Source organism: Denticeps clupeoides, chromosome 8 (assembly GCF_900700375.1).
Source record: "Denticeps clupeoides chromosome 8, fDenClu1.1, whole genome shotgun sequence".
Taxonomy (NCBI): Eukaryota; Metazoa; Chordata; class Actinopteri; order Clupeiformes; family Denticipitidae; genus Denticeps; species Denticeps clupeoides.
In genome coordinates, this window is record NC_041714.1 from 10217470 (window position 1) to 10243536 (window position 26067).

Consider the following 26067-nt stretch of genomic DNA (forward strand, 5'->3'; position numbering starts at 1 on the left):
TGGGGACAGGGTGTTGTGTTATGAAGAACACGTCACGTCAGCCTCTGCAGCCGTGACCGTTTCTGAAGTCTTTCCCAACTTGTGCCTGCAGGCTCATGATGTTTTCTTGCTTCAGTTTTTTTTTTCTCCTTCCTTTCATAATACAAATTAGACCAAAGTCATCTCTTTTCTGCTGACTGATACAGTTAGTTGGGATCGTGAAGGGCCGCAGATGCACTTTCCTCCGGCAGCAGTGAGAGACTGGAGGGACATGGTGAAGTAACGGTTGTTCAACAGTTGTATCCCGCTCCATAAACCTCTGCTGGATGTTCGCCCGACGCCCTCTCGTTACTCTTATCAGTCTAATTACAGTGTACATGAAAATGAAACAGTTGATATGCAGAAGATTGAACACCCGAAAGCCACAAATCAAGATCTCTTGATTATGAGATATCATCTTTCCATTACAGACTACTAGACTACATGAATCATTGTCAAGCAATTAGCTGAACTTAAGAAATGCCTTGATTAATAATTACGATAAGCTAATTGCTGCAGTTTGAAAGGCTCTGGACTAGTTTTAGGCTAAGCACATGTCTTGTGCAGTTAGGTGTCTTCATATCAGTGGTTCATTGCGAGCACATCTGTGCTTGTCTGTCTTCCCAGCCCAGTGATAAACCTTGTATAAATGTATTATTGTCAACCATTTTAGTTATAGGATTGTTAAATTTACATGAAATTGGTGCATGGAGAAAGCACTTAACAATCTCTGAGCATGCTCTTTGCTGACAAGTTGAGCCTTATCAGGGCTCTTAGTTTGTAAACTCAATATTCTATAGAAATTGAGCGAGAATTGCTGGTGTCTTCCTCTTGTAAGTCGCTTTGGATAAAAGCGTCTGCTAAATAAAGTAAAGTAAAGTAAAGTTTAAAACACAACTGTAGCATTGTATTAGCTAACTAATGCATTGTGTTTTATTATATTTCAGGATCAGTTCAGATTGCAGTCATGTCTGCTAATGATGTGATTGCAATGATAAATGACTGGGAAGTGGTGAGCTAGCCGGCAATGAAGCGGATTCGTATCCGTGTTCAAATCCCCAACCATCAAGGTGCCACTGAGGTCCCCTTGAGCAGGGTACCGTCCCCACACACTGCTCCTTTCATGGTGTGCACTGTGTGCTGTGCTTGCTACGTATCACATCCCTTTCACTAAATATATGTTTGTGGGAACAGGGTTATTGTTTCCCATCATTCCTAAACTGAACTATCTTGTTCCTTAAAAGTAGGCTGATTCAGCAACATGATGTGTTATGACACTTTTATTACGTTTAATTAAAAATATATTTTTTTAAACTTGGATTCTGAGGTAAACATAGGAAATTGTGGAATTGAACAGTTGATTTAACTATTACTTATCCAACTGACCTGCTGTGATACAGTGAGGAAAAAAAATCCAACACAGAAAGAAACCAGAGGAAAGTAATTCTTAACTCTTACTTTTTTTGGCATAGGTTCCAAGGATAGAAGGCTACTGTAATCCTGGCTGCATGAAAGAGATAAGAAGCACATGTAGCCTATGGTGTACACAACAGACCAAAATGCAAATGCTTTTTTTTTGTAACCATGAATACAAATGAACAGTGAAAGTGAAATATTATCTCTTGCTTTTTTTTAAGGCCCGTTGTGTTTAAATATAAAGATATGGCATTCAGAAAACTGCGATTTGAACAAGTACAGGAATGATCCTCCGGGAATGATAAAAGACACATTAGTCATTTAGAAGCAACGCTGGGAGGTTATTTCCTTTCCATGACTTTCACCGTGTACTTTGATCAGGTCAGAGTGAACATGCTGAGCTAGCAGGTCCAGACTGTGAAGTCTTACTCTACTTTAGAGCTTGTGCAAAGAGGTCAGTGCCTACAAATGTATCATCTGCTCCTTACACACTTTTGGGCCACAAAACTCAACAATTGCCAATTACCTGTTATTAGGCTTGTTCACTTGCACAAGAAAAATTCAACCCTCCCCCCTTCACTTCAAACTCTTTAGTGCTGTGATGCATAGTTTTGTGAAATGAAATCGGTCTGAGTGACCATTGACTTCTCTTTAATGAACCTAAAGTCATTTAAATATCTATGAAAGTGAAAATGAAAGTCAAGTGATTGTCAAGCACGTGGTGCACACAATGAAATGTGTCCTCTGCTTTGAACCCATCACCTTGGTGAGCAGTGGGCAGCCATGAAAGGTGCTCAGCGAGCAGTGTGTGGGGACGGTACTTTGCTCAGTGGCACCTTCACCCTCTGCAACCTTCAGATTATGGGTCCACATCCGCTAGGTCACCACTGCCCCTGCTGAACCAATCCAAGCAGTCAGAAACCGCGTTGTAATCAGGTTAAATCTGTTAAGTGTCATCCAGCTCTTCATATTCACAATAATAGTATATTACAAAACCATTTCCTGCATGATTTGTGTCTCGACTGGGGGACTCGGGCCGTTTTTGTTCCTCTGTGTGTGCCTGCTGCGTTTTGTAACCAAACTCGCTGGCCTCTTTATAATCTCGTTCTGCACACAGACAGCTCCCTGAGAGTCTCAAGACACAAATTACCACCAGCCTGTCCCTTATGTAACCCCATCAGTTTTAATGACTGTGGTCTACAGCCATGTGATCACAGAGGTTGCTGAGGGGGTGCTACAGAACGAGGCAGGCCAGGCCTGAGTTTGACGGCACTTAAAGACAAGATAGCGTCAGAAAAAGAACGTTTTCAGTTTGCATTATGCAGGGCCATGTTTTACTTTATCTGTATGTGTTATCTTTCAGCTGTGGTGTCTCTGTGGATGGATGGACAAGCAGAGTAATTTTTAGCTGTTTATGCAGCTCGGTTGCCCAGCAGTGAACTCACAACAGATCGCTTCTGACCCAGAAGGCCCCGGCAGCCGATTTACATAAATCACACTCCAGATCTGACAGTTACTAGGCAGCGCGGGCAAACAGCCGCTCATCCTGAAATGGAAATTAGGCCACCAACCCGGAGAGTGCTGGCCCTGCCGCAGTGACAAATGTGGCCATGGATGGTTTTTACTACTTCCTGTTCCTGGTTGGCGCTGTATCCTCAGAGATTTGTTCTCTATGTAGGGGTTCACTGGTATGTCACATCTCACCATTATGGGCTATTTGCAGTGCTGAGCATGGCAGGTTGAAAGCAAAACCAGTCTAAAGCCCATGATAGAGGAGGCAATACGGACCTATAGTGCCCAAAGATAGCAGGAAAATGTGAAAGATCAGAAGGAACTGCTACTGCAGAATTACTCCATGTCAGGTACACTGGATAAGATACACACATGGATAGATGGAGTGCCTTCAAGAGAAGGCAAAATGGTACATAAGTCTATATACATGGCATATCCATAAATCCATAAATACTATCCATAAGTACAGGGACCAAAGAGGAAACGTGTTACGACATTATAATCCCGTAGGCGCAGGCGAGTTAATCACCAAGCAGGAATGTTGATATAAAAGCTGTGAACCATGACTGAAAGGTATTGGTTGGGATTTCCGGCGCGTGGAAGCCTCTCCCATGGAAGTGTGACCCATGGAAGCTGAGGTCATATTCCCCTCAGCTACTTTAATTGGTATTTTTTAGGGATATCTCGCTCCTGCTTGGGGTCTCCTGTTGAAGTCTTTGAAGTGGAACGTTGCAATTACAGATGGGGGAAGATTTCTATGCGCTAATGGAGATCCGAACCGCTTTTCTCCTGTCCCGCTCTTGCATTTGTATTGTAATGCGATGACTAACAGAGTGCCTGCTATTGTCTCCTTTCTTCTGGGCAAACTGTTGCAAAGTCATCCATGAAAAACATTTGGGGAAATTATATATCATTAGATTCAAAAGAAACACTCAGGGAATGATTTATTCCAGTACAATACAGTGTATAAACTGTATTACGTGTGACAGGATTTAATGACAGAAATAATAATTAAGAAATAAGTGTAGCACAACCTTGTATGCGTTAATTTGATTGTCATAACTGTTGTGACTATGAAGACAGAACGGGTGAATAGTAATACGTGTCCGATGAACCAGATTACCACAATTTACTCCCACGAACCCTGAGTTGCTGTTGCATAAGTGACCCTGTAACAAATTACTGAAAGTCACTGTGGATAAGAGTGTCATCTGAATGACATGAAATGTCCGCTTCAGATCATTTTTTCCATGAAAAAATCGGAACAGGGCTGTTCTAATTTTTTTTGCAGTCTCTCTGCAAATGTAAAGGGGAATGATGTGAAGAATCAGCGTTAGGTAACATTTTCACAAACTGTGACTCAACCAATCCAAATATGCAATGATTGAACAACATAAAAAAAACGAGAAACTTTAAATGTAGTTTCCTCCATAGTTTTAAACCATGTTCCTAAGCAACAGCCGATCAAAATATCAGGTCTAATCTGTGGCATAAAACTAATTGTCAATATTTCACAATCAACAGGTATGTCAAGTAGCACAGACACAATATGTGAAAACAAGCATTGATTAATATGCAAAAATAACAGCTCAATAATGGCTTGTTTTCTGCACACCTCTGATTACTGTCCAGTAGAATGGGACTCGTGTTTGATGGTGAACCCAGTGGTTGTGCAGGATGCCATTTTGAGTGAGCGGCAGTGGCGTTGACTACATTTAATGAGCTTAAAGGCACTTTGTGTCTATTATAAGATGGCCCCTTTTTGCTTATGCCCAGATGGTGTCACATGATGTCCCTTTTGGCACTGCTCTGTGCTCTCACACTGCAGCTGTTTACGCACCCGTCCCCCTGTGTGGCGCTCACCCAGCCTCAACCCAGCGTCCACTTACATAACAAAGTGTGTGCATGTGTGTGAGAGAATGTGTCCTTCATAGGGAAGGATGTGGTATAAAACCATAATGTAATGCTGTATTGCTCTAATTTATTCTCTAATTTAGCTCAGTTTGGAGTTTGGAATTCTGGGATTTTAAGCCATAAAAGAAAATAAGTACAATACACACCATGTAATGCTCTCCAGTTTCATTTTCAGGTGGAAATTGTAAAATGCATGGTGAAAAAAAATTCTTGTTGATGTTCATTTCTTCTTTCGTTTTTATAGGGCGCCCACGCATCAGTAGTTTTTTGAAAAACATGGAATCTGAGACCGTATTAGAAGCTGTCCCCTCAGGCTCCTCTTTGAAACCGAATGCTAGAACGCTGGTCCACTGATAGCGTGCAGCTCCGGCTGCTGGCACTGATGACAGCCAATGCGTTGCTGGTCTGAGCTGTGCTTAGGGATGCCAACCAGCCATCTCCTAGCATACCAACCTTGACGTGAAATCTCACTCTCACTTTATTCCCTGGTTAATGCGCAAGAGCAGAGCTTTGGTACTGACTGAGAGCCTCTTTGATATATACTGTTTTGAAGCATGGGTAGCTATGAAGTCCATCAAAGATCCATCACTGGGCTGCTATCATATCATAGCATAAGTACTTTTTTGAGTTAGGGCTTTCATTCGATTAAGAAAATTGACTAATCGTATGGGGAGAGATTGGGGGAACATTATCTGGTCTCTTGAGAGAAACATTACAAATTAATTTCTCAATAGTTAATTAGGGCAACTTTTTATTTGGACAATGTCAACGTAATGTCTAATTCAGCCCTAAAACCTCCTCACGGTCAGTCTTCATCTGTATGTAGGGATTGTCTCAGATTAGGGTAAATTTTGCATTCATGTCATAGGTCAGATCCCACACTGGAAGTCGTGTTCATTGTGTTTAGCCCTCTTTTGGCTAAACAATTTTATATTTCATTAGAAAAAACTGCTTATTAAAATAAAAAGAACATCCTCTTGACCAGACCTTGGGAGCTGAGTGAGAGGACGAATATCAGTTAATTCTCCTGGACGTGTAGCTGTCAGCAGCCACAGTCCTCCTCGCCATGGAGGCCACACTGACCTGATAAACATGTCATCCCCGGCTGATGGGGGTTCAGATGGAATCATGTTTGTGCCGTGAACGTATGCGCAGCATCCTGACACCCACCGCCCCAGTGACGGGGGAGAGCCCTTCGGGACTAGCCGGTCCTCGCTCGGCTCGTGTGCGTGCAGGAATGAGGCCACGCAGGGACCGAGGCGGGTGGCGTTTAGACAGCGCGAGCGGAGTGGGGGGCATGATAAGAGAGAATTGCTGTTTCGCTATTTCCAGTTGAGCACTCTGACCAGCGTCTTCTGCGGAATGTGTGAATATACTCTTATCCTCAAGGTATTGACAGTCCGTTTCCATGAAAACCATATTTCATTTGCATCCGTTGGCACAGTGCACGCTTGACTTTGATGAAGTCGCCTCAGCACAGCACAGCACCACACCATTATAATGAGAACGTGTAAACAGACCCGTTATTGTTTTTCATATCAGGGCTTTTCTTGAACCGGACCTTCACCGGCACTCTGGGCTTCCGGGCTGATTCACAGGTGAATGGGGGCTCTGATCTTCCCTCAGAGCTGAGGGGAGGTTAACTAAAGCTGTCTGAATGAAATATTCCACTTTAGCCCATCCAAACAGCCCAGAGCGTGCCGCGTGCGACAGGGTCCAGCAGAATCGCGGTGCTGTGACACCGGCCCCTGATCCCCCGTGTGGACCAGCATGGCCCGCCTGCGGGGGCCAGGAGTTAATGACTTAGGTAGGAGAAGGTTCTCTGGGGAGCAGAGCTGCCATGGGGCAACTCAGCAGAGGCAGCACTTAATGGAGCTCAGAAAATAACTAACACTGTGTCACTCACTCGTACGCTTTTCACAATTTTCCATTATTTAATATATTAGGAAACACACACACGTGTCACATGCTGAGCAGACCTGTCCGTCTGTGCGTCCATCCCTCCAGGCCCCTCCCCCTCGCCGTATCTGTCTCTGTGGAACAACTGCTGCTCAGCGAGCGGTGCGAACACAAGCACACATTAGTCTCCAGATGTCACCTTTTCCTGCCAGCCCTCATCCAGCAGGCAAGCAGGGGGGGTGGGACATCTGAGTGGAGATGTCCTCTGCGGCGGGGCTGGTTTCACTCGGCCGCGACGATGACAGCCACCGCAGAGACCCGTGCTGTGATTGATACCTGCAGCACAGCTCTGTCACAGGCGCCCGGCCCTGCTCCGCACACTGCAGACACCCAGACTAATCTTTTTATTCCACAATCAAAATAATGACTCTAGTCATATTAGCTGGTGGCTCGGGCTGAGCCGGTAAGTGAGAGCTGGCATCAGAAGCGTGAGATGTCAGGATGCATTTTATAGGCATTGAACACGTCCTCCGTAGGGATTCGGCACATCCATTGTGCCGCCGGAATTAGCAGTGCCCGCAGGCATGGGATCATGCATACATTTAAGACTCATCAAGAATGCACAGCACAACTCAAATATATGGAAGAATTTCAGACTGGCTGATGTTTTAACTCTGAGCTCACACTATCAACGTCAACTGCATTCTATTTCCAACTGTCCCATGAGGCTAATATTGACACTAAGAATCATGTAAAGGTCACATTCAAGACTGAGGAGTGTTTTCTTATATTTTCACCTTCAGTAATATGTTCTTATCATTCTCTGATTAAACAAGTAAGCCTGTCAAATCACAAAATATAAAAAATATATATTTTGAAATATTTTAACTATTAGTGACATTCTATTTCCATTATTTTTATGCAGAATTTATTGGGGATGAAGAATTTTTTATAATGGATTTTTAAAGCATAATTCATGAACAAGGGTCATACTGGGAAAATCATTGTAAACCAAATGATACGAATGCTCTGTGTTAAAATATATAAATATTTGCTTTTTTTGTGGTGTGTGGGTGGGGGGTTTGTGCAAATGATTCAAAACAGAACAAACTCAAAGGCTCGTGTTCATAGAGGTGAATGTCTGGTACATCACTACACAATGAAAAACATTAATGTCTCTATTCAGAGAAGATTGTTGGGGGTGATAATACCTTAAAATGTATGAATATCAGTAAAAGGGCTAAATCCACTCAAAAGGTTTATCATAAGGAACTTGGAAGAAGAGTTGGTCTGTTTTTTCCCACCAGTGTTTAGTGTGATGTGTATGATAGCGAGGCATCATTTTGATGTTAAACACCAATCTGAACCCACTGCTCAAAACACCCAAAAACTGCAAAAAATTGCAAAAATGGTTCTGCAGGATAGAACTATTCTAAGAGGTTAGAATACGGTCTTGGGGCAACAGTTCTGTCAATTTATTTAACTTCTGGAATGGTCCATGCTTTCAGGTTGCCATAGAAAAATATTGTAACTGGACATGGTCAATTAAATCAATGGTCCAACTGTAGCACCAGACCAATTGTGTGGGGAATTATAATATATTATTTTTATTCAGAAAATGTAATTATACTGTAGTAAATGAAATTAACAGCATAGTCCTGTTACTCCCAGAGCTCATCCTGGGACATTGGATGCAGGACAGAGGCTCACCCAGGGCATGGTGCCAGCCCACCACAGGGCACATACACACACCATTCAATCGTACAGAATATGTAGAGTCATGAATCCACCTAGTAAACATGCTTTCGGACATGAAAGGAAAGAAACAGCACCAACACCAAACCCAAGCTGCACAATGTTCTACTCTCATTAGGCTTATTAACACAACAGATTCTGTATTTCTGCATTTTTCACAGACACAGAGAGTGTCTTTCTGTATTACCTTTTGAATAAATGTCCCACAAAACAGAAGAGCGATAGGTCAGCAGCTTCCCTCTCATCATTCTTGTCTTCACGTTCATATTTCAACCGTATCTCACCGCTGGCTCCATTTATTCCTGCCTCCCCAATTTACCTCCTGCAGAACCATTCCACTGCACATGAATCTTTGCTCTGCAAACCCATTCTGAATACCTGAATCGTGCATGCCATTTATGCATGAAACACTGAACCCTCATAGGGCAGAATAGTCTTTAAACACGAGCTTACAAATCTGACTCTGATCTAAAGTTACTTACAGTATCACTGAGATACCCCTGTAGTGCAAATGCCATGTACTTTTTGTCACTGTATGATGATGAGAAATTGAAGCATGCTATCTTCAAATGCAGACTGGATTATAGTAATTCTCTAAACACATTGCTGATAAAAAATGTATAAATACCATGGCAGGCGTCTGTGTCTACACTTCGAAATCACACTTGCTGTGACTCTTCCAGTCATTTCCAGTCATCGGTGGATACAGATGCTGGTGTAAAATGAACGGTAACTACAGATTAAGAACAATCAAGTGAAGAATAAAAAAATCATATTAAATGTCAGTCAGTTCTAAGCATCTTCGCATACAGACGCAGGTGCAAAGGTCAAAACATGAATTGCATGAAAAAGAACTATAAAGCTATCAGGTGGTGAAAAGAAGGTCTAATGGTCTAAAAGAATATGAATCATTCAATTTAGTTTGGATATACCTTCTGGTTTAGAGTTCATATATATTTCACACGGTTTACATACACATTTCTATTAAAATGAAAGTATGAACATAGTGCTGGAATCGTTTTTCTGTTGAATGAAATGGCCAATTGTTTTGGTGGAGTTCTACAGATAGGTCATGTTGGTCTTATTGAATGTTAGGACACAGGCGGACAACCTTTCTTCCTAAGTGGTCGGGAGCACCACCAGAAAATCAGCAATGAGGTCAATAAGCATTGATTTGTTTTTTCCTCCTTGTTTTCTTCCTTCTGCAGCATTACGTGGAAGATGCTGGCAGTGATTCTTAACCTGTAGGCTATCGTCAAGATTTTCATGTATTTTTCCGCTCCCCTTTCACACACGACAAGTAATCTCTTTTCTTTATTACACACCTTCAGGAACGTGTCAGCTGCAGCGACGGGGGATCGAAATGCTGGAAAAGGAAAAAATAGATAAAACACAATGATTCATTGTTTGCATTATTTGAAATGATTATATTTTATGTTCCTAAAAACCTACACATTCACAGAAAACTGAAAATCTCTACTGCTCTTCGTGGTTAAGGCACCGTATACCAACTCACAGGTTTACACCTCAGCTGTGAAAATGACTATGACCATATCCTTTTATTTTCTATTAAAACGTCTGGTCTGAGATGAAAAGTAATAAAAACCAAAAGCTGAGACACGTTTCCCATCAACTCCATGCAACGATTCCAATTTTAACAGTACCGGAGTCAGGAGAGGAATGAGGCTCTCTGCTCTTAACAATCAATAGGAAGATTCCCCCATTCCCCATTCTTTGCTCCAGTAAGTAAATGGAAATGAAAGTGGGGCAGAGGGTATTAATGCGGAGGGTGGAATATCCATTTAATCACATCCTCCCTGCAGGCCCCTGTTGATAAAAATGACAGCGCGAGCGCATTACTAATTCCAGCACTGTCACATCTCATAGTCACTTACCTTGCAAATGAACTGCAGTAATGACACCTACCTGACACTCTAAATGCAATGCACATTCACGGGCTTACGCTGGAGAGGAGTACTGCTTAAATGCACCGACTAAAAAGCACAAATCAACAATTTGCAGGGCTTCATTTATTTCATTTTAGTCGCTGAAGTGGTCCATATTTTCAGGTTGCCATGGACAATTATTATTTAATAATAGCTAAATAAATGGTTTAATAAATTGCAGCATACTTTATTGGCATTTCACGACTATGTGGGGAATAAATCATAATTCATTATAATGTATAATTATTTCAGAAAATGTAATTAAACTGTCATAGACGCTATGATTTTAAATAATGTACTGATAATCATATCATGTAATAATATAATGATAATCATAATCAACCCTGATCCATGCAGTATTTTTAAATGAAAACATGGACATGTGCACAAATGGATTGCATGTTGGTTATGCATACTGCATAATACTATGACTTTACAACATCTTTTAAAATATGTGACGCTTTGACATGCACAGAACACATAAAAACAAAAGGATGTGAAATCAGGATGCACAGTCGGGAATGAAAGACCATTTGTTCTGCTTAAGAGAGTGTGTGTGTTTTTAGCAGAAGGCCCTTTTGCTCGACTAATTGGCTCCCCCTGCTGTTTTAGTGCCATAGCGGGGGAGCGTGGGCTTCAGGGAGGGGCCGCGCCTGACGTCCACTGCTGGTGATGCATCACATGCCTGCATAATGAATTACTGATGAGACAATAACTCACAACACAACGGCAATAATGGTGTCCATTATAGTTGAATTATGCGTAGTAACATAGGAGTAGGTGGTGGTGATGCTGTGTTGTGAAGTATACACAGCAAAAGAAAAAAAAAACAGCAATTACTGCCATTATAAACTAATGAAATGATGTATGATTAGAAATTTCCTTTGCAGCAACAAGTAGAGTTAATGGCTTTAAAAGTCCCTAAAATTAATCATATGTTGCAAATAGCTCATATGAACATCAATTATAAAATTCCAGTTCTTTTTATGCTCATTTTGCTAAAGGTTTTTAAAACATTTAATCAGTGTGAACATATGTCATGTACCAATAAATGTTTACTTATTTCCAGTGTATTTCTATTACTACTCACAATACCCACTATAATAGCATAATTACAAATCAGAATTTTTTGGTTAGAACAATAAAAAGTAGTGTTATTATTATTAGCAGACATCGTTTTAGGGAAATTGGAATAGAAAATGATCCTGTCTGCACAAAGTCTGCTGTATCTGACCAGACGGTGAAGGCCACTGCATTCATTTAAATAAATGTTCAATACGGCATCGGGCTCGGTTACCGAGAGGTTTAATACCTGTGCAGCCAGCTCACCCACTCACTCTCTCTCTCTCTCTCCCTCGCTCGCTCACTCGCTCACTCCAGTTCCATGCCAGCCGCGATGATTACCCAGGAGATAATCTGCAGCAGGTAAGTGACAGATGTCTGCAGCCACAGCCAGTGGAAGAAACAGCCCCAGAAGTAGATAAGAGAAAGAAATCTGCCCGGAGAAGGCTACCTTTATTCAGAGATTAAATCCCCACACCCCTGTGCTCATACACACACACACACACACACCTCTCAACACAGACAATCTTTCTCACCTCACACACATCCCTTCCTCGCTCACCCTCCCCTTCCCCACGCTCATAGCAGCCCCTCAATTACCGTGTCCCTAACATCTGTCGGCCACTGACTAAAGCGTCGCTTTTTTCTCAGCCAATCTCCAAACCTCAACCTCCCCACCACCACCTCAACACACACTCCCTTGCAGCACCAGTCCTCCACCCCCCCTCCCACCTCCACCGCAAAAATAACGAGGACATGTGAGACGGGGGATCCAGGAGGCCTTCCAGAGGCAGTGCAGACGCTGGCACTCAGCTCCTCTCTGCTGCGCCAGAGACACCCCCCGACCACTGAAATAAGACCCCATTTTGCAGGGAAGGTGACGAGTGTTGCGAGAGATGCGGCCGTTTGACACGGAAACAAGAAGGGAGGGGTGGGGCGAAATGGCAGGGAGTGGAACAGGCGAGCGCCGCGTCGACGATGGCGCACTGCAGCGTCGTGCCGATGATGCATCGGCGCGCCGTTCCGGGAGGGAGGATGGAGCCGAGCCCGAGCTGAGCTGCGCTGGCGGGAGGCACTCAGGTTGTTTTCATTATGCATCATGCGTGCTTTTTTTTTTTTTGTCAGGATAAATTGCAGTCAGAGTCTGGCTTTGGGGTGCAGCGTTCATGATTAGAATTCAACACGCCCCGCTCGGCCTCTGAAGCAAATCACTTTCCAGGTCCTGGGGGCCAAAAGAGCCGGAGTGCTTTGCATTTTTTTCTTCTTCTCCTTCTTCTTCGACCAAGCACCAGCAATGTACACTTGATTGGGCAAGTCTGGTGCAATAATGGCAGGTATACCGACTCCTTGTGTGCTTTTTTGACACAGCCGAGTTGATTCCTCGGCGATGAAACAGTGCCGGAAAGGGCCGCGTTGTTTCCAATGTGAATAAATGAAGGTTGTGGAGTGATTGCTTGAGGAAGGATCCTGAAAGGGACCCTCCTGGCTTCGACAGGACGGTTAAACTAGTCCTCCTGTGCTCCTGTACTCCTGCAGGGTTTGTGACGCTGTAAGCAACAGCAGCCGAATTGGGGACGACATCTCGCACTTCTCTGTTGGACACATACCAACACACATAGCAGGGCGCATTGACATTGACGTACTCCTCGCCTCAACGTTGTTCCCGGTCCTCACGAGAGGGGGGAAAGGCAGGGGGGAGGAGAGCAACAGCAAACTTTTTCACTATTTTTTTTCCCATCAACGGCGCCTCCACGGGGGGAACAGACACAACCCCACCATCTGCTCGGCTCTTCTGGAAGAGGCTGAATGGCTGCCTGGGCCCAGGTGACACAACCTTCCCGGCCTTGCATAATAACACCCCCCCCCACAACCCTTCTCCTTCACATGCTCTCCCACCCTCCATCCTTCCCTTCATCCCCCTCTCCAACCCTCGCTCTATCGTTCGGAGGCAGATACGGAGTGACTCGACACTCCACCCCCCCAGTCCAGTGAGCTCAGTGTCTCTTCATCCTCCTCCTCCTCCTCCTCACAGCATAAGCGAGGTAGGGAAGGGGAGCATGGCGGCCCCTGGGATCCCGACGTCAGCGCTGCAGAAACCAGCGCCATCTGTTACCAGTCCCTCTGCTGAAAGCTCCATTTATGTCAAACCTCCCACCACCACGCAAAGCAGAGTAACGGCCTCGCTCCCCTCCTGCCTTCCCCCTCGCGGCCCCGACCGCCACCGGCTCTCAGTACCAGCCCACTCGCTGTTAATCTTTAACATGTTGCCGTAGACGGATGATCAGACCCGCGTTTAGTCATGATAAAGGCCTGCTTCTGTTCTCTCTGAACGGAGAACACACAACAAAACACCGTAATACCGCCACCGACCAGAACCTACAGCTGGCTATCTGATGGGCCCGAAGGCAAATCAAACAAGCTGATGTAATTCTGGATTTGTTTAAAGCGGTGTCTGGGGAGAGATGAGAACTGGTGTGGTTTCTGCTGTTTATTGACCCGTGTTGAATCGTTTACATCGTTTCATGTCGAATCAACCTTCGAAACAGCGTAACCTCTGGGATCCACTCCTCCTACACGCTCAGCGGGAACTGAAATTCATTACTGTGGCTTTAAACCGTCTACTTCCCAGTTATTAGACAGTACTAATGAACCAGGAAGGAAGTCTGAAAATCACAAATAGGATTTTAGATGGATGGATGGATGGATGAATGAATGAATGTCAGCAGCCAAAAAAGTGATTTGAGAGCGATATTATATTTGATGCATTTAATGCATGATTAATTAATATTTGTATACTATATTTTGACCATTATTCCCTCATCACTACTTGTAAAGTGTTCAGTGAAATGCAGTAAAATAACTTCATGAAATAAAGAACTTTTACCGTTTTATGCAGGTGTAAAAAATGCTGTAAACTAATGCTTTCAAAAATGTAAATAATTGTTTATGTTTAACAATGTATTTTCACATAAATGATAATTTCACATAAAAGTTTAAGCTCAGTCATGTGTAGGAGGCGTAAAACTCGGTGGGGACCAGCCATGGGCCACCAAGGTGAGGCTGTAGAAGACAGGCCCATGACACCGCAAGCATGAACACTACGTGGTAGTTCTACAGCATCAGCAAGCACTATACCCATCAAGTTTAAATCCCTGCAAAATATGAAGATGTCCAGCACTGACATGAACTCAGACCTGACAGAAACCAGTGGGACTTAGGTTCACCCATGCAGTCAGACGTCTTCATGGACAAGATGCAGCCATATCTCCTACATGGAATAAAGGCTACGTGACAAAAGTATGCGCAAAAACATAGGAACTTGGGTGTTGAAAACCCCTGAAAAATTCTGCTGTAGCAGAAGGCTTAATGAGTGTCTGCAGGCAACAGTGAAGCATGGTTCTTTGCAAGTTTGGAGTTTTATGTCAAATGGTGTTGGAGATATGGACAGTACTGATTGTGTCCTCGGTGCTAAGAAATACAGGCAGATACTTACCCATCATCCAAATGCATTCTGAAGCAGGACAATGTCCCCAAACATGCACCTAATCTCACTTAACTCTCTTCAGCATAACTATGCTGTCTGCATACAGACGCCCTTACCCAGCGCGACTTACAATCAGTAGTTACAGGGACAGTCCCCCCCTGGAGCAATTTAGGGTTAAGTGTCTTGCTCAGGGACACAATGGCAGTAAGTGGGATTTGAACCTGGGTCTTCTGGTTCATAGGCGAGTGTGTTACCCACTAAGCTACTACCACCCATATGATTGTCAGTGACACACCTGCCTTAAACCTTTACACAATACTGTACATAAATAATTATACACATGAGATCACAATAATCAACATTATGATCATAACACTATGACCATGCATGAAATAGCCCTGATCCATTGAGGTTTGTACTGCATTAGACCTCTGAAGTGTCCATCTGGCACCAAGATGTGATGGTGTCTCCAAAGATGCCTGTTTGGACTGGGATCTGGAGAATTTGGACTCCATCACATCTCCACATACAGTGTCTATTGTTATACGTTATGTTATTTTTAAAGGCTTTTATCCTCTCAGGTCTGGAGGTCCGGGTGCTGAATCCAATGACTTCCAAATATACACACACTAATTCTCCTGTACATGAACCGCTGAGGGCAATTCTGTTACATTTCTGATCCAGGGGATCCTTTAATGTTGTTATAATGAAATCGATGCCAGCCTGAGGACAGGTTCTCCCACCGAGTTTTGGTCCCATCATTGTTCATTTATTACAGTGAAGTTTATGTGTGTGCGAGGAGCGAGGGAAAGAAACAGAGCGCAAGAGGGAGGGATGCCAGTGTTTTGACATGTTAAATGACTGCAGACGGCAGCGTGTTGTCCTGCTCTGCAGTCTGCACACGTTTTCCAGAACATTCCACTAGGTTCCCGCAGCATGGCCCGACCCATCACCAGCATTCCTCAGATACGCTTCAAAGTGATTGTGTAGCTCAATATTTTATTGACAGAGGCCTCAAAGATTATTGCTGCAATGCCACCATAGATAATTATTTTTTACCACAGACTCTGCCCCCTTTTCCCGTCCTCCAGCCTGGACACTCCTGTGGAGAATTGGTCCGAATAAAACGGCTGGTGGAATATTGAATCAGACCCGCCACGGGGAAAATGTTTCTGTGAACTGTGTGCCACTAATCATTAGAACATTGCCAGGACCTGGCAAAATGTTCAGTGTTTCCCTAAATCCCCACACAAGACAGCCTTCGTTGGTGGTTTACTTCCATGACAACTGAAATGGTCTTCGCCTTCCATCAGTGTCAGTCGTAAATATCACAGCTCTGCACACGGCACATGCTCAAAGCAAAAAAATAATCCAGAATGTTTTCAACATTTTGTCACAGGGTAGTGTTTTGTGGGCAGGGTTGAATATTACTAGGCTCCTGCACAGGAGTAAGCACCAATGTGTTATTAGCCAATATGTTAATTCTTATTAAGATAAGATACTAGCATAGAGAATATGCCGACTGTATAATATAAACGGTTCACTCTACTAATAAATATTCTGGGGAAAAAATTCTATACATAAAAATATATTAATATCACATGGTTGTCAGTCCCAGCGGTGCATGCAGTCTTGAAGAATAAAAAAAAAAAAAAAAAAAAAAAACGTTTTTCCAGCGTCCAAGTTAAAACTTTTGCTGCACAATTACAGTTTTTAAGCAATATACCAAACAGAGGATGATGGGTGTGGGACAGGTTTTTAAGTTCAGAAAATATGACTTGGTTTCAACTGTAAGAACATATTGTGTAGGGACTTATAAGATGTGGAGAACATCTTTTATGGAGAACGATGGATGCTAAAAAACACAAAGTACTGCAATGATTTTGACTACACAACATTTGAAGCCAAATATAAAATCCACAAAACTTTATGTGCCTAATAAAGAAATACATTTCATTTAATTTTGTCCATATCCTATCTTACAGCTAGGGTCAACTGCTTAATTAGTATCATGAAATTCATATGCACCTCCATACCTAAAAGAACTCTTTGAGCCCACCATGCCACCCACGGACTATCCGTTCTTTTTTATTGATTGCCAATGTTGTATTCCCCTCTAGTTTTTATATACTGTATCTTATTCAAATGCTATTTTATTGTCTGTCGGCATTTTAAATGTAAAGTGCATTTTAAATCAAATGTATTATTATTAAGCAGCATGAATGTTGCAATGCTGGCAACCCTGGACAAGCTGGGACATGATCCCAATCGACCACCTTCCAAAAATATATAAAAAAAAAAAACTTCGACAAGTGAGTTCATGAGATTCACTTCAGATGTCAAGGTTTCTTTTTTTCTTCTTTATATTGCTCCACCCCTCAAACCTTGCTTTTAAACCAGCTGGAATATTGCATGCCCATGTTCAGGGTAAAATGATAATTAATGCACATTGCCCTGGGTAAGGACATCTGCCAAGCAAATAAATAATTTAATCTAATGCAAACCCCGCTGATCCTGAGGGAGTCTCTTGTTATCGCTTCTGATTATGTGCATATTTAATTACTGTTTACAGGCACACTAATGAAATGTCCTTCAAAGGCGAAAATACATCAGGTGTCACACACACTGTGCAATCATACATTTAATTAACAATTTACTCAGATAAAATAGCAGGACTAAGGCAAGGGAAAGAATGGAATTTGGCGAATCATTCAACAGGTTGTCAAGGAGATGAATGACCATTGGCAAATAAGTAACTTTTATACAGTTGCCATTTTGGTGTTTGTATGGGTTAAGCTCCCTTATGGAGGTACAAGTAACCTTTATCAAAAGGGGGAAAATGGTGTTCGTTAAGGGTTGGACTAATTAGTCAGGTGCTTTTCTTTTCCCCCACACAATTGGTCACATTAATTTCTTCAGATATACAAGTAAAATATTTGCAATATACAGCACAAATCTCTTTCAGTAGTATGGTGTTATGGCGACATCTAGTGACAAGTAGGGAAAAAATATTTTAAAGACTCAATGTAAAATGGGAATTGTGATGAATTGTAATCACTGCAGGAAAAAAAAAAGTTTTTTTTTTTTTTTTTATTTGATAATATACAAGAACATTTTCAGGATGCTGGTCTTCCTGGGCGATCTCACTGAAAAAGGCAAAGAATTAAAATAAGTAAGGCAAAAACCTTCCCTCAGATATAGTGAGTGAAAATTATAATGTGCAGACAACTCTGAGCAGCCACAATTATGGGTACATTTTAATATCAAGCCAAATTTTCACAAAGTATTTAAATCCTAAACAAGTGCAGACAAACTTAAAGGCTCTTGAGTTTAGTGTGATGCTTTAGCAGACATGCAGTTGATGGGCTTGCAGGTCAGCCTTACACCTGAAAATAGGACTAATTGCACGGCTCCGGCTAATCAGTGTCCCTGTGCTATTATGGCTGTTTTAACTAATGGACCACACAAACGGCTACAACTATCACACACACAAACTGCTCTCTAAACCACCTAGCATTACACTATTTGAACAAATACAGACATTTGATAATCGGCTACTAATGTGGAAGAGGAATATATTATATAGCAGAGACAAGGCCTTGGCCAAATGATAAAACATGCAAAGAAATGATTAAAATCATAAAATGGAAAAAGGAAACGCAACACAACCAGCACACCATGCTGATTCAGCTCTACCTGGACAAGACATCCTATTTCTGAGGACATCCACAGGAAGCAAAAATAAAAAATAAAAATGGAAAATTAAGCATTTGGATGGAATCATGGGTCAATGATGTGATAATAGTTTGTGTCCATTTGGTGTTTCATTAAAAATATTAATTTTGCCTAGCAAACCACCAGGTAAGTTAACTCAACTTTGTACAAGTACAACGAACCTGGAGTCATACTTGATATTTCACGGTAACACCAGATTGACTTTCACAATAAAATTCACCAAATGTACGTTAATGATAAAAGGCATATGGAAGTCACTAGTAAGTTATGCTCTTATACGAAACCCCTAGAGACAAACTAGAATCACGCCACTGACCCTCATACAGAACCTGAGGAGATGCTACCACCTACATTTAGGAGGTTAGGCACCCAATGTGTTAAAGTGCTTCAAAAGGTATTCACCAAAATTAAGTTCAAGAGTATTAAAAACTTGAAAGGATCTAACTTCTAACAAGCACTAGCGGTTTACTCCACACTAAAGTCATTGTTTATTATATTAGTGTTTTACCCAAGTGAACCACTATCACTAAGCTTCAAATCTGTTGAATTCGGGTGTGCAAACTAATTTTAAGGAATTAGCGTGGGGCATATTTGGACAAGGCAGTTAATCTGCTTATAAAATGTTTACCTTCTATTGCCCCCAAAGAATAAATAAAAAAAAAAAAAAAAAAAAGGAACAAAGGCAAATTAAAAAAAAGAACAGAAATATTCACTGTATGACAATCACATGTATGTAGACAGAAAGAGAGAGGACAGTGTGCAAGAAGCGCGTAACTACCTTTTTGCCAGCAGCACCAACTGAAGCTTTCTTGGTGCCACGGACTTTCTTCATTCTGTTCTTGCGTTCTTTGCGCTGTTTTCGTGACGTCTTTTTCTTCTCATAGAGACCATGCTGTTCGAAGGAAGATTAGGATTATGGTTTTGACCACTTGCGACGACATGAAAATAATGGACTGATTTAATATAACCGTACCCTGGCCAGTCTGTATTTGGGCTCGTTCTTCTTGGCGTAATCTAGCGAGTCGTACATCATGGCAAATCCTGTTGTTTTGCCGCCACCGAACTGAGTCTTGAAGCCGAAGACAAACACGACGTCCGGGGTAGTCTTGTACATTTTGGCCAGCTTCTCCCTGACTTCGGTCTTTGGGACCGTCGCTTTGCCCGGGTGCAGGACATCAACAACCTACAAAAAAGAACGAGCCTTCTTACACAAAAGATGATGGAGCTCACAGAAGCTTCCAATGTAAAAAAAAATAAAATAAAAATAAAATAAACAAAAAGCTAAACTTTACCATCTGCTTCCTCTGAAGCAAGCGGTTTGTCATGAACTTCCGGGTCCGGATCGTGACTGAGTCGTTCTGCAACAAGACATCAAGCATGATCATGCAGGTGTTCTATCATTTCATCCTACAAAGGAAACTGCGCACCCCCACCCCCATAAACGTGCTGCCATCACTCGGGTTTTCAAAGTTTAGTTCGAGTAGCACCAAATACTTCTGTTTCTGAGCAATCAGAACATGCCTGTGGTTTTTGGACAAAGGGTCATAATTAATATTCCAACAGGTAAGACACTGGTGGTAGGACAATCTAATGGGTGTTTGAGCTTTCAGAACATACTACTTGTGGTTTATAAACAGTATAATTATTAGATAAACAAGTTGCACATCGCATTTGTACAGCTAGCAGGTACAGTCGCTATAAAAATACGCTGCGGTAGGAAATTCTGACAAGGTAGGACAATCCGACAGAACGCCGGCACGCGAATCTAGACTAACCGGCAGCCCGTTAGCCCTTTACGGGGAAATAAGCGCGGTAGCCAGTTTGTAATTTCGACCGAGACCAGCGTGGACTTTTTTTTTTTTTTTTTTAGAACCTATTCGCGGGAATGTGCGTAAAGATATTGAGAAAGAGAGTGAGCAAGCGAGCCGCTTCCGCGGTTAGCATTAGCAACCAGTAAGTCGCCCTAGAGCGTCCCGTAACACGGATATTAACGCATAAATTCACAACGGTAGCGCCATAAACACACGACCAAGAGATGCGTTAGGCCTGGAGGCAGAAAGCCGCGTGGACGACGACGTAGCGGGGGACGTTACTGGTAATGGGTCGGGTGGGTAACGACTGCAAGGCCTCCGTTATCATCAGAGCTTTAACTACTAGGTAAACGCCATTAAACTCGTCAATATGCACGACAAACACGGAGCTCGCCTCAGCACTCCTGCCGCGGCTCGTAATTTCGCTTCTCGCGGAACGATGTTCGCGATATTACAGGATTTTACGGTTCGATTCGTGGCAACAACGCTCACCATCTTGGCGTCGGCTCGCTCGGCGACGTGGGAAAGGAAGCAGGGCCGCCAGGCGCCCAATCATATGCCGGAGCGAAAATGAGGGCAGCGTGTAGACCGCCTGAGCGAAAATACTACACTCTGCAGACTAGGGTCGCGTGTAGCGATCGAATTCGGCAGTAAATAATGCAGAATTTAACCACGTTGCAAGCCAACACATTACGCACTGTGTTTGTGTAGTAATCTATTTATTGAAGCCTTAAGCCAGACGATTTTTTCTCCCTCCCAAACTGCACATTACAAACTGAACATCAGTACTGCACCCTGCACTTTAATCTCTCACTACCTCACACTGTGCTGCTGTGTTATGGTAATCATATTATGACATATCACTACTACTACCATTATTATCAAAGCATATCATATACCACATACTCCTTATACGATATACTGTCATATCTCCAAAGCTTCGCAATCTCATCTCTCTGTGTACTTGTACATATAGTGAGATGACAATAAAGTTGACCTTGACTTGACTCTTTATGGTTAGGGCAATTATTCAGTGGTGGTCCATTTGGATTTGGGGAATTTGAAAAAATAAGACAAAATTAATTACTGTTGTATCTTTATTCTGTCTAGTAACCAATCGTAATGGTTTTAGTCTAACCGTGAGAGAACAGTGTGTTGGAAGTTTTTTTGATTTTGTGTAATATACAATCCCATTGTCCAGTTGCCCTTACAGAAAATTGGAGCTGTTTTGAAACTACATGATAAACACACGTCATACAGTAATATGTACCTTAATTCTTTATTACAAACTTAAACCATGCAGCACTGTTTTGTATTTGGACTCAACATCATTTTAATATTAAATTGTAAATGAAACAAAGTTCAAATTCTGGGACAATGGCAACATAGCACAAAGGTACATAAAAGGACTGCTAACCATATCATGTTAAATCTTAGAACAAGGTATCTCATAATTGTGAAAGTTCATTTGTGTTAAAACAGAAAGATGCATAGAAAGCACCTTTTATCTGGACTGTAAGCACAGACGCATATCGTGAATGAAAAGCTGTTCAGAATTTCATTCTACGTTGCTGCTATCCTGCAAGGCCCCTCGGTTGAAGGCGCACGTCCCCCAACATTAAACAATGTCGATATGACATTTTCTCTTTTGTCCGCCCCATTCTTTATCGCCAGCCTGTTGCCCTGTTTACGTTGGCGAGAAAAGTGCACAACCTCTCTGTCCACAACATTGACTTGACGGTTTGCCGGCCTGATGCAGTGCGAGAGGACAGCCCGGCACTTCTTCTGGAAGTTTTCATTCATGAAGGCATAAACTACAGGGTTGTTGAAGGAGTTCGAAAACCCAATGGCTTGAGTGATGGCAATAAGCATGTTGATGGTGATGTCATCATACTTGAGGGCCAGGAAGCCTACAGGTGATGTTTGTGTTATTCATTAACCTGAATCAGAAAATATACTTGGATTCATGAAATATCTGGAGAGCTTACCGTATTCATAGAGGATGTGTACGGTGTGAAAAGGAGCCCAGCACACAGTGAACAACACTACAATGGTGATCATCATTTTAATCGCTCGCCTCTTCTTTCTGCTCCAGATAGAAGCGACACGGACAAGAACACACAGTTACAGCCTTCCTGTTCTGGGTAGATGTATATTGAGCATAAGAGTAAACTCTAATGTGTTTGTCTGATGTAAAAACAGTTTGTTTGTTTAATGTGAAAAGTTTCAATCGCAACAAACTGATTATTAAGCAATCCCTAGTTTTTAAAAGTACATACCTTGAAATTTTCCCCATCTCTCTTTGGTTCATGGTGCTGAGGACAGATGCGTCTCCCACCCGTTTCCTGATCCACAAGTCGGCACTTATTCTGGTGTACAGGATGAGCATGGCAGCCAAGGGCAAGAGAAAGAGTGCCACCAGGATGAAGGTAGCATACAACCTCCTCTCGATGGTGGATGGCCAGCGCTCCAAACAGCACACGTGATGAATGTCGTACAGAAAGTCATACTTCACCTGAAACCACAGCAGGAGCAGAGCAGACAGAAGAGAATTATGGCAGGGTAGTGCCAAGGGTAGCCGTTGGGAGTCCATGATGGACTCTAGTCCACACGCACTGAACGGAACTGGAAGGCAGTTCAGGAGAATGAAAGTTCATGCATTGAACTACCCGTGTATAGATGCTTTGGTATTTGGTTGGTATTTTGGTTCAGGATTCAAACCGGCAACTGTCCAATTACAGGTCCGCTTCCTTACCCACTAGGCCAACCATTCTCTCTGAATTCCATATACTACCTCCGTGTCACTTTATGTTACTCTTTGTTAAATGTTTTTTTTTAAATAATTTATTGTGTATTAATATACAGGATTTATTTATTGTGACACTGCAATGTCAATTTTGAACTTGAAGCAAATTGGTAGAATAGTCTGCTTTAGATCAATTTAGCACCTACCTCTAACTTTTGCACAAACAGCATTGGAGATCCAACGGTCATTGCTGCCATCCACACAACCCCTATTCAACAGTACAGTGAATAGAGGAGGTTGTGAGGGCAACTGCTACATTGGGCGGATGCACACGTTTATATTTACATTTACAGCATTTACCAGACACCCTTATCCAGAGCGACTTACAATCAGTAGTTACAGGGACAGTCCCCCCCTGGAGACACTCTGGGTTAAGTGTCTTGTTCAGGGACACAATGGTAGTAAGTGGGGTTTGAACCTGGGTCTTCTGGTTCATAGGCAAGTGTGTTACCCACTAGGCTACTACCACCCAGTAATAATTATTACACATAATAAGAGGATTCATTAAACTAGAATTGAGAGATATTTTACGGATCTGCAGTCAAATGCTTCTGGAATAATGCCACGCCCACTGGACAAAAACAGAAACCTATTCAAGCCTTAAATTGCTCACAGTCACAGGTTGAAACAGCAATTAACTACCATTGTGTACCTGAGCAAGACACTCCAGGGGGACTGTCCCCGTAACTACTGATTTGGACAAGGGCGTCTGATGAACGTCGTGAATTTATTTTTGAACAATTCGAACTATGTTTCTCACCAAGCATTTTGAAGGCTCTCTGTGGACTGCATTGTCTCTTCATTTTCAGAGGATGCACCACCCCTTGGTATCTCTCCACTGCTATACAGGTCATGGTCAGAATCCCGGTGACTACGGCTGTGGTCTGGACGAAAGGGACCATCTTGCATACTAGTACACCTGCAATAAAAAGTCCTGCTCTACACTTATTGACTAACTAGTGTCTGAGTAGAATGATTATAATGTTTGACGTGTGCTTTTGATTTAAGCCTACTGTTACACACAGAGAAATAAAGGCACACATGGGGTACAATATTAAAACTGTTCCCTTCAGTTGATTGTACCTCAAAAAGTACAGGACCGATCCTTTGTGATACCATGTTGTACCTTTAACAGAACATGATTTGGGAAAGTTCATAGTTGTACCCATGAACCTGCACCACATGGAAATGATCCCAATTAACCCGATTTACCAACAAAAAATTGTGAGATTTCAGCTGCACAATAGTGATGGAACGGCCAGTGAATCTGACCAATTTTCCCCTAAAGTGGCTGATGTTCATGTTTGTAAAAGTGATTTTTTAACAGCAGCACAACACAACAAAGGACAAAAGGAATGTACACAAAAATACATCAATGACAGAAAAAAACAGACAGACAGACTCGATGTCTCTGAGTTGAAGGTTGCCGGTTCAAACCCAGCATCCCCACTTCTGTGGCTCCTTATGGAAGGCCTTTAACCAAACCAGTGTGCTGCCCTTTTCAGACCACTACATCATACATAAATATAATTTTAAATTCCAGTCATGACAGGTACACCGTTGTGCCTTAAATGGTACAGATGACTAAGGTACAAAAAAGTACCTGCGAGGACAGGTCCATTATTGTCCCAGCGACAAGCATCTGTACCCATCTAGGCGCACAGTGGCACTTCCATTTCTCCGTGTGTGGGTGTTGGAGAGGAGCGCACTGGGATGAGCACCGATGCGGACGCGTCTCACCTCCCAGCCATTCCGAGGAGATGTTCTGGAGCAGCGTGAAGGGGACGCAGAAGAAGGCGATCAGCAGGTCGCTCACGGCCAGGGAACACGTGAAGACGCCCGTCGCGCTCGGGGCGCCGCGCTTCCTCGCCGCGGCGCAAACCACCAAGCCGTTCCCGACCAGCGCCAGCAGGAAGACCGCCGCGTACGCGCCGCCCAGCGCCGCCTTGGCGCGCCGCGGCAGCTCGGCCACGTGGACGAGGGGCCGGAGGTTGTAGGCGGCGATGAACTGGCGCCGGGAGAGGTTGTGCTCGCACAGCAGCTGCTGCAGCGCCTCCGGGGTCACGTTCATCGTCCCGGTCTGCCTGCTGTCCGGAGGTCCGATTCACCTTTATGCTGATGCTGATGCTGATGCTGATGCTGAGTGATGCGCGTCGCCATGGGACCCTGCAGCCAAGTGCACCTGAAGGATTCTTCTGGGCTTTTTTTTGTTTGTTTATTCAAATTATACATAACTTTTCGGCACTCCATCACGTTCACATTAAATATAACAATTATAATAAAAACAATATATTGTATTTATACACATCAAGGGGTCTACTGCTGTCAACTATCAGAGTTCAACAAAGGTAAATAGGATTATATTATGGCTACGAATATGGATTGAAATTCTTGCCACTTGCAAACACGGTTGGATTACATTTAGACTGATGAAATTGTGCCATGTAATTTTTCTTTTTGAATATTGCATGCCGAGATCATGCCACCAGGAAGTGTAAATATGTGATTTGTGGTACATTGAGGGGCATTTTTCGTCTTACAAGTGAACAATGTCAAATATACCATGTAAAGAACAGATAAAGTAATCCTCTACCGCTATCCGATGAACATGCACAATGTGGCAGGGAGCAAGTGACACAGTCACCTCCAACTGGTGCCTTTCAGCTCTTCTCAGAGTTAAAACCGAGGGCTAGAGTTATTTCTATATTG

At 42.8% G+C, this 26067-nt stretch overlaps 2 protein-coding genes across 4 annotated transcripts; both read right to left on the minus strand.

Annotated features, from left to right (window-relative positions):
• Positions 1 to 17741: 17741 nt before the first annotated feature.
• On the minus strand, positions 17742 to 21125 carry rps24 (ribosomal protein S24). 3 transcript variants are annotated; one of them, XM_028989082.1, is made up of 7 exons: positions 21045 to 21125; positions 20034 to 20099; positions 19715 to 19924; positions 19520 to 19633; positions 19370 to 19372; positions 18703 to 18722; positions 17742 to 18152 (listed from the first exon to the last, which is right to left on the minus strand). In XM_028989082.1, exons 1-6 carry the CDS (start codon positions 21045 to 21047, stop codon positions 18717 to 18719), a joined length of 402 nt encoding a protein of 133 aa, XP_028844915.1. In that variant the 5' UTR covers positions 21048 to 21125; the 3' UTR covers positions 17742 to 18152; positions 18703 to 18716. The 3 variants fall into 3 exon arrangements, with proteins under 3 accessions (XP_028844915.1, XP_028844918.1, XP_028844917.1); XM_028989084.1 differs by lacking the exon at positions 19370 to 19372 and having other exon boundaries at positions 18090 to 18152; XM_028989085.1 differs by lacking the exons at positions 18703 to 18722; positions 19370 to 19372 and having other exon boundaries at positions 18071 to 18152.
• Positions 21126 to 21945: 820 nt separating this feature from the next.
• On the minus strand, positions 21946 to 25429 carry qrfpra (pyroglutamylated RFamide peptide receptor a). Its single transcript, XM_028989856.1, has 6 exons — positions 25099 to 25429; positions 24119 to 24277; positions 23505 to 23566; positions 22832 to 23067; positions 22541 to 22638; positions 21946 to 22462 (listed from the first exon to the last, which is right to left on the minus strand). Exons 1-6 carry the CDS (start codon positions 25427 to 25429, stop codon positions 22116 to 22118), a joined length of 1233 nt encoding a protein of 410 aa, XP_028845689.1. The 3' UTR covers positions 21946 to 22115.
• Between the last annotated feature and the right edge of the window lie 638 nt (positions 25430 to 26067).

What these genes read in the sequence shown, in the direction of transcription:
- rps24 (XM_028989082.1), bottom strand. An exon ending in TGCTTCAGAGGAAGCAGATG is followed by an intron (nt 19,925 to 20,033) that starts GTAAAGTTTAGC and finishes TCTTTTTTGTAG; the next exon opens with GTTGTTGATGTCCTGCACCC. An exon ending in CCAAATACAGACTGGCCAGG is followed by an intron (nt 19,634 to 19,714) that starts GTACGGTTATAT and finishes TCCTTCGAACAG; the next exon opens with CATGGTCTCTATGAGAAGAA.
- qrfpra (XM_028989856.1), bottom strand. Translation starts at nt 25,429, where the DNA reads ATGAACGTGACCCCGGAGGCGCTGCAGCAGCTGCTGTGCGAGCACAAC. An exon ending in CTCCTCGGAATGGCTGGGAG is followed by an intron (nt 24,278 to 25,098) that starts GTGAGACGCGTC and finishes TTTTTATTGCAG; the next exon opens with GTGTACTAGTATGCAAGATG. An exon ending in GAGATGGGGAAAATTTCAAG is followed by an intron (nt 22,639 to 22,831) that starts GTATGTACTTTT and finishes TATCTGGAGCAG; the next exon opens with AAAGAAGAGGCGAGCGATTA.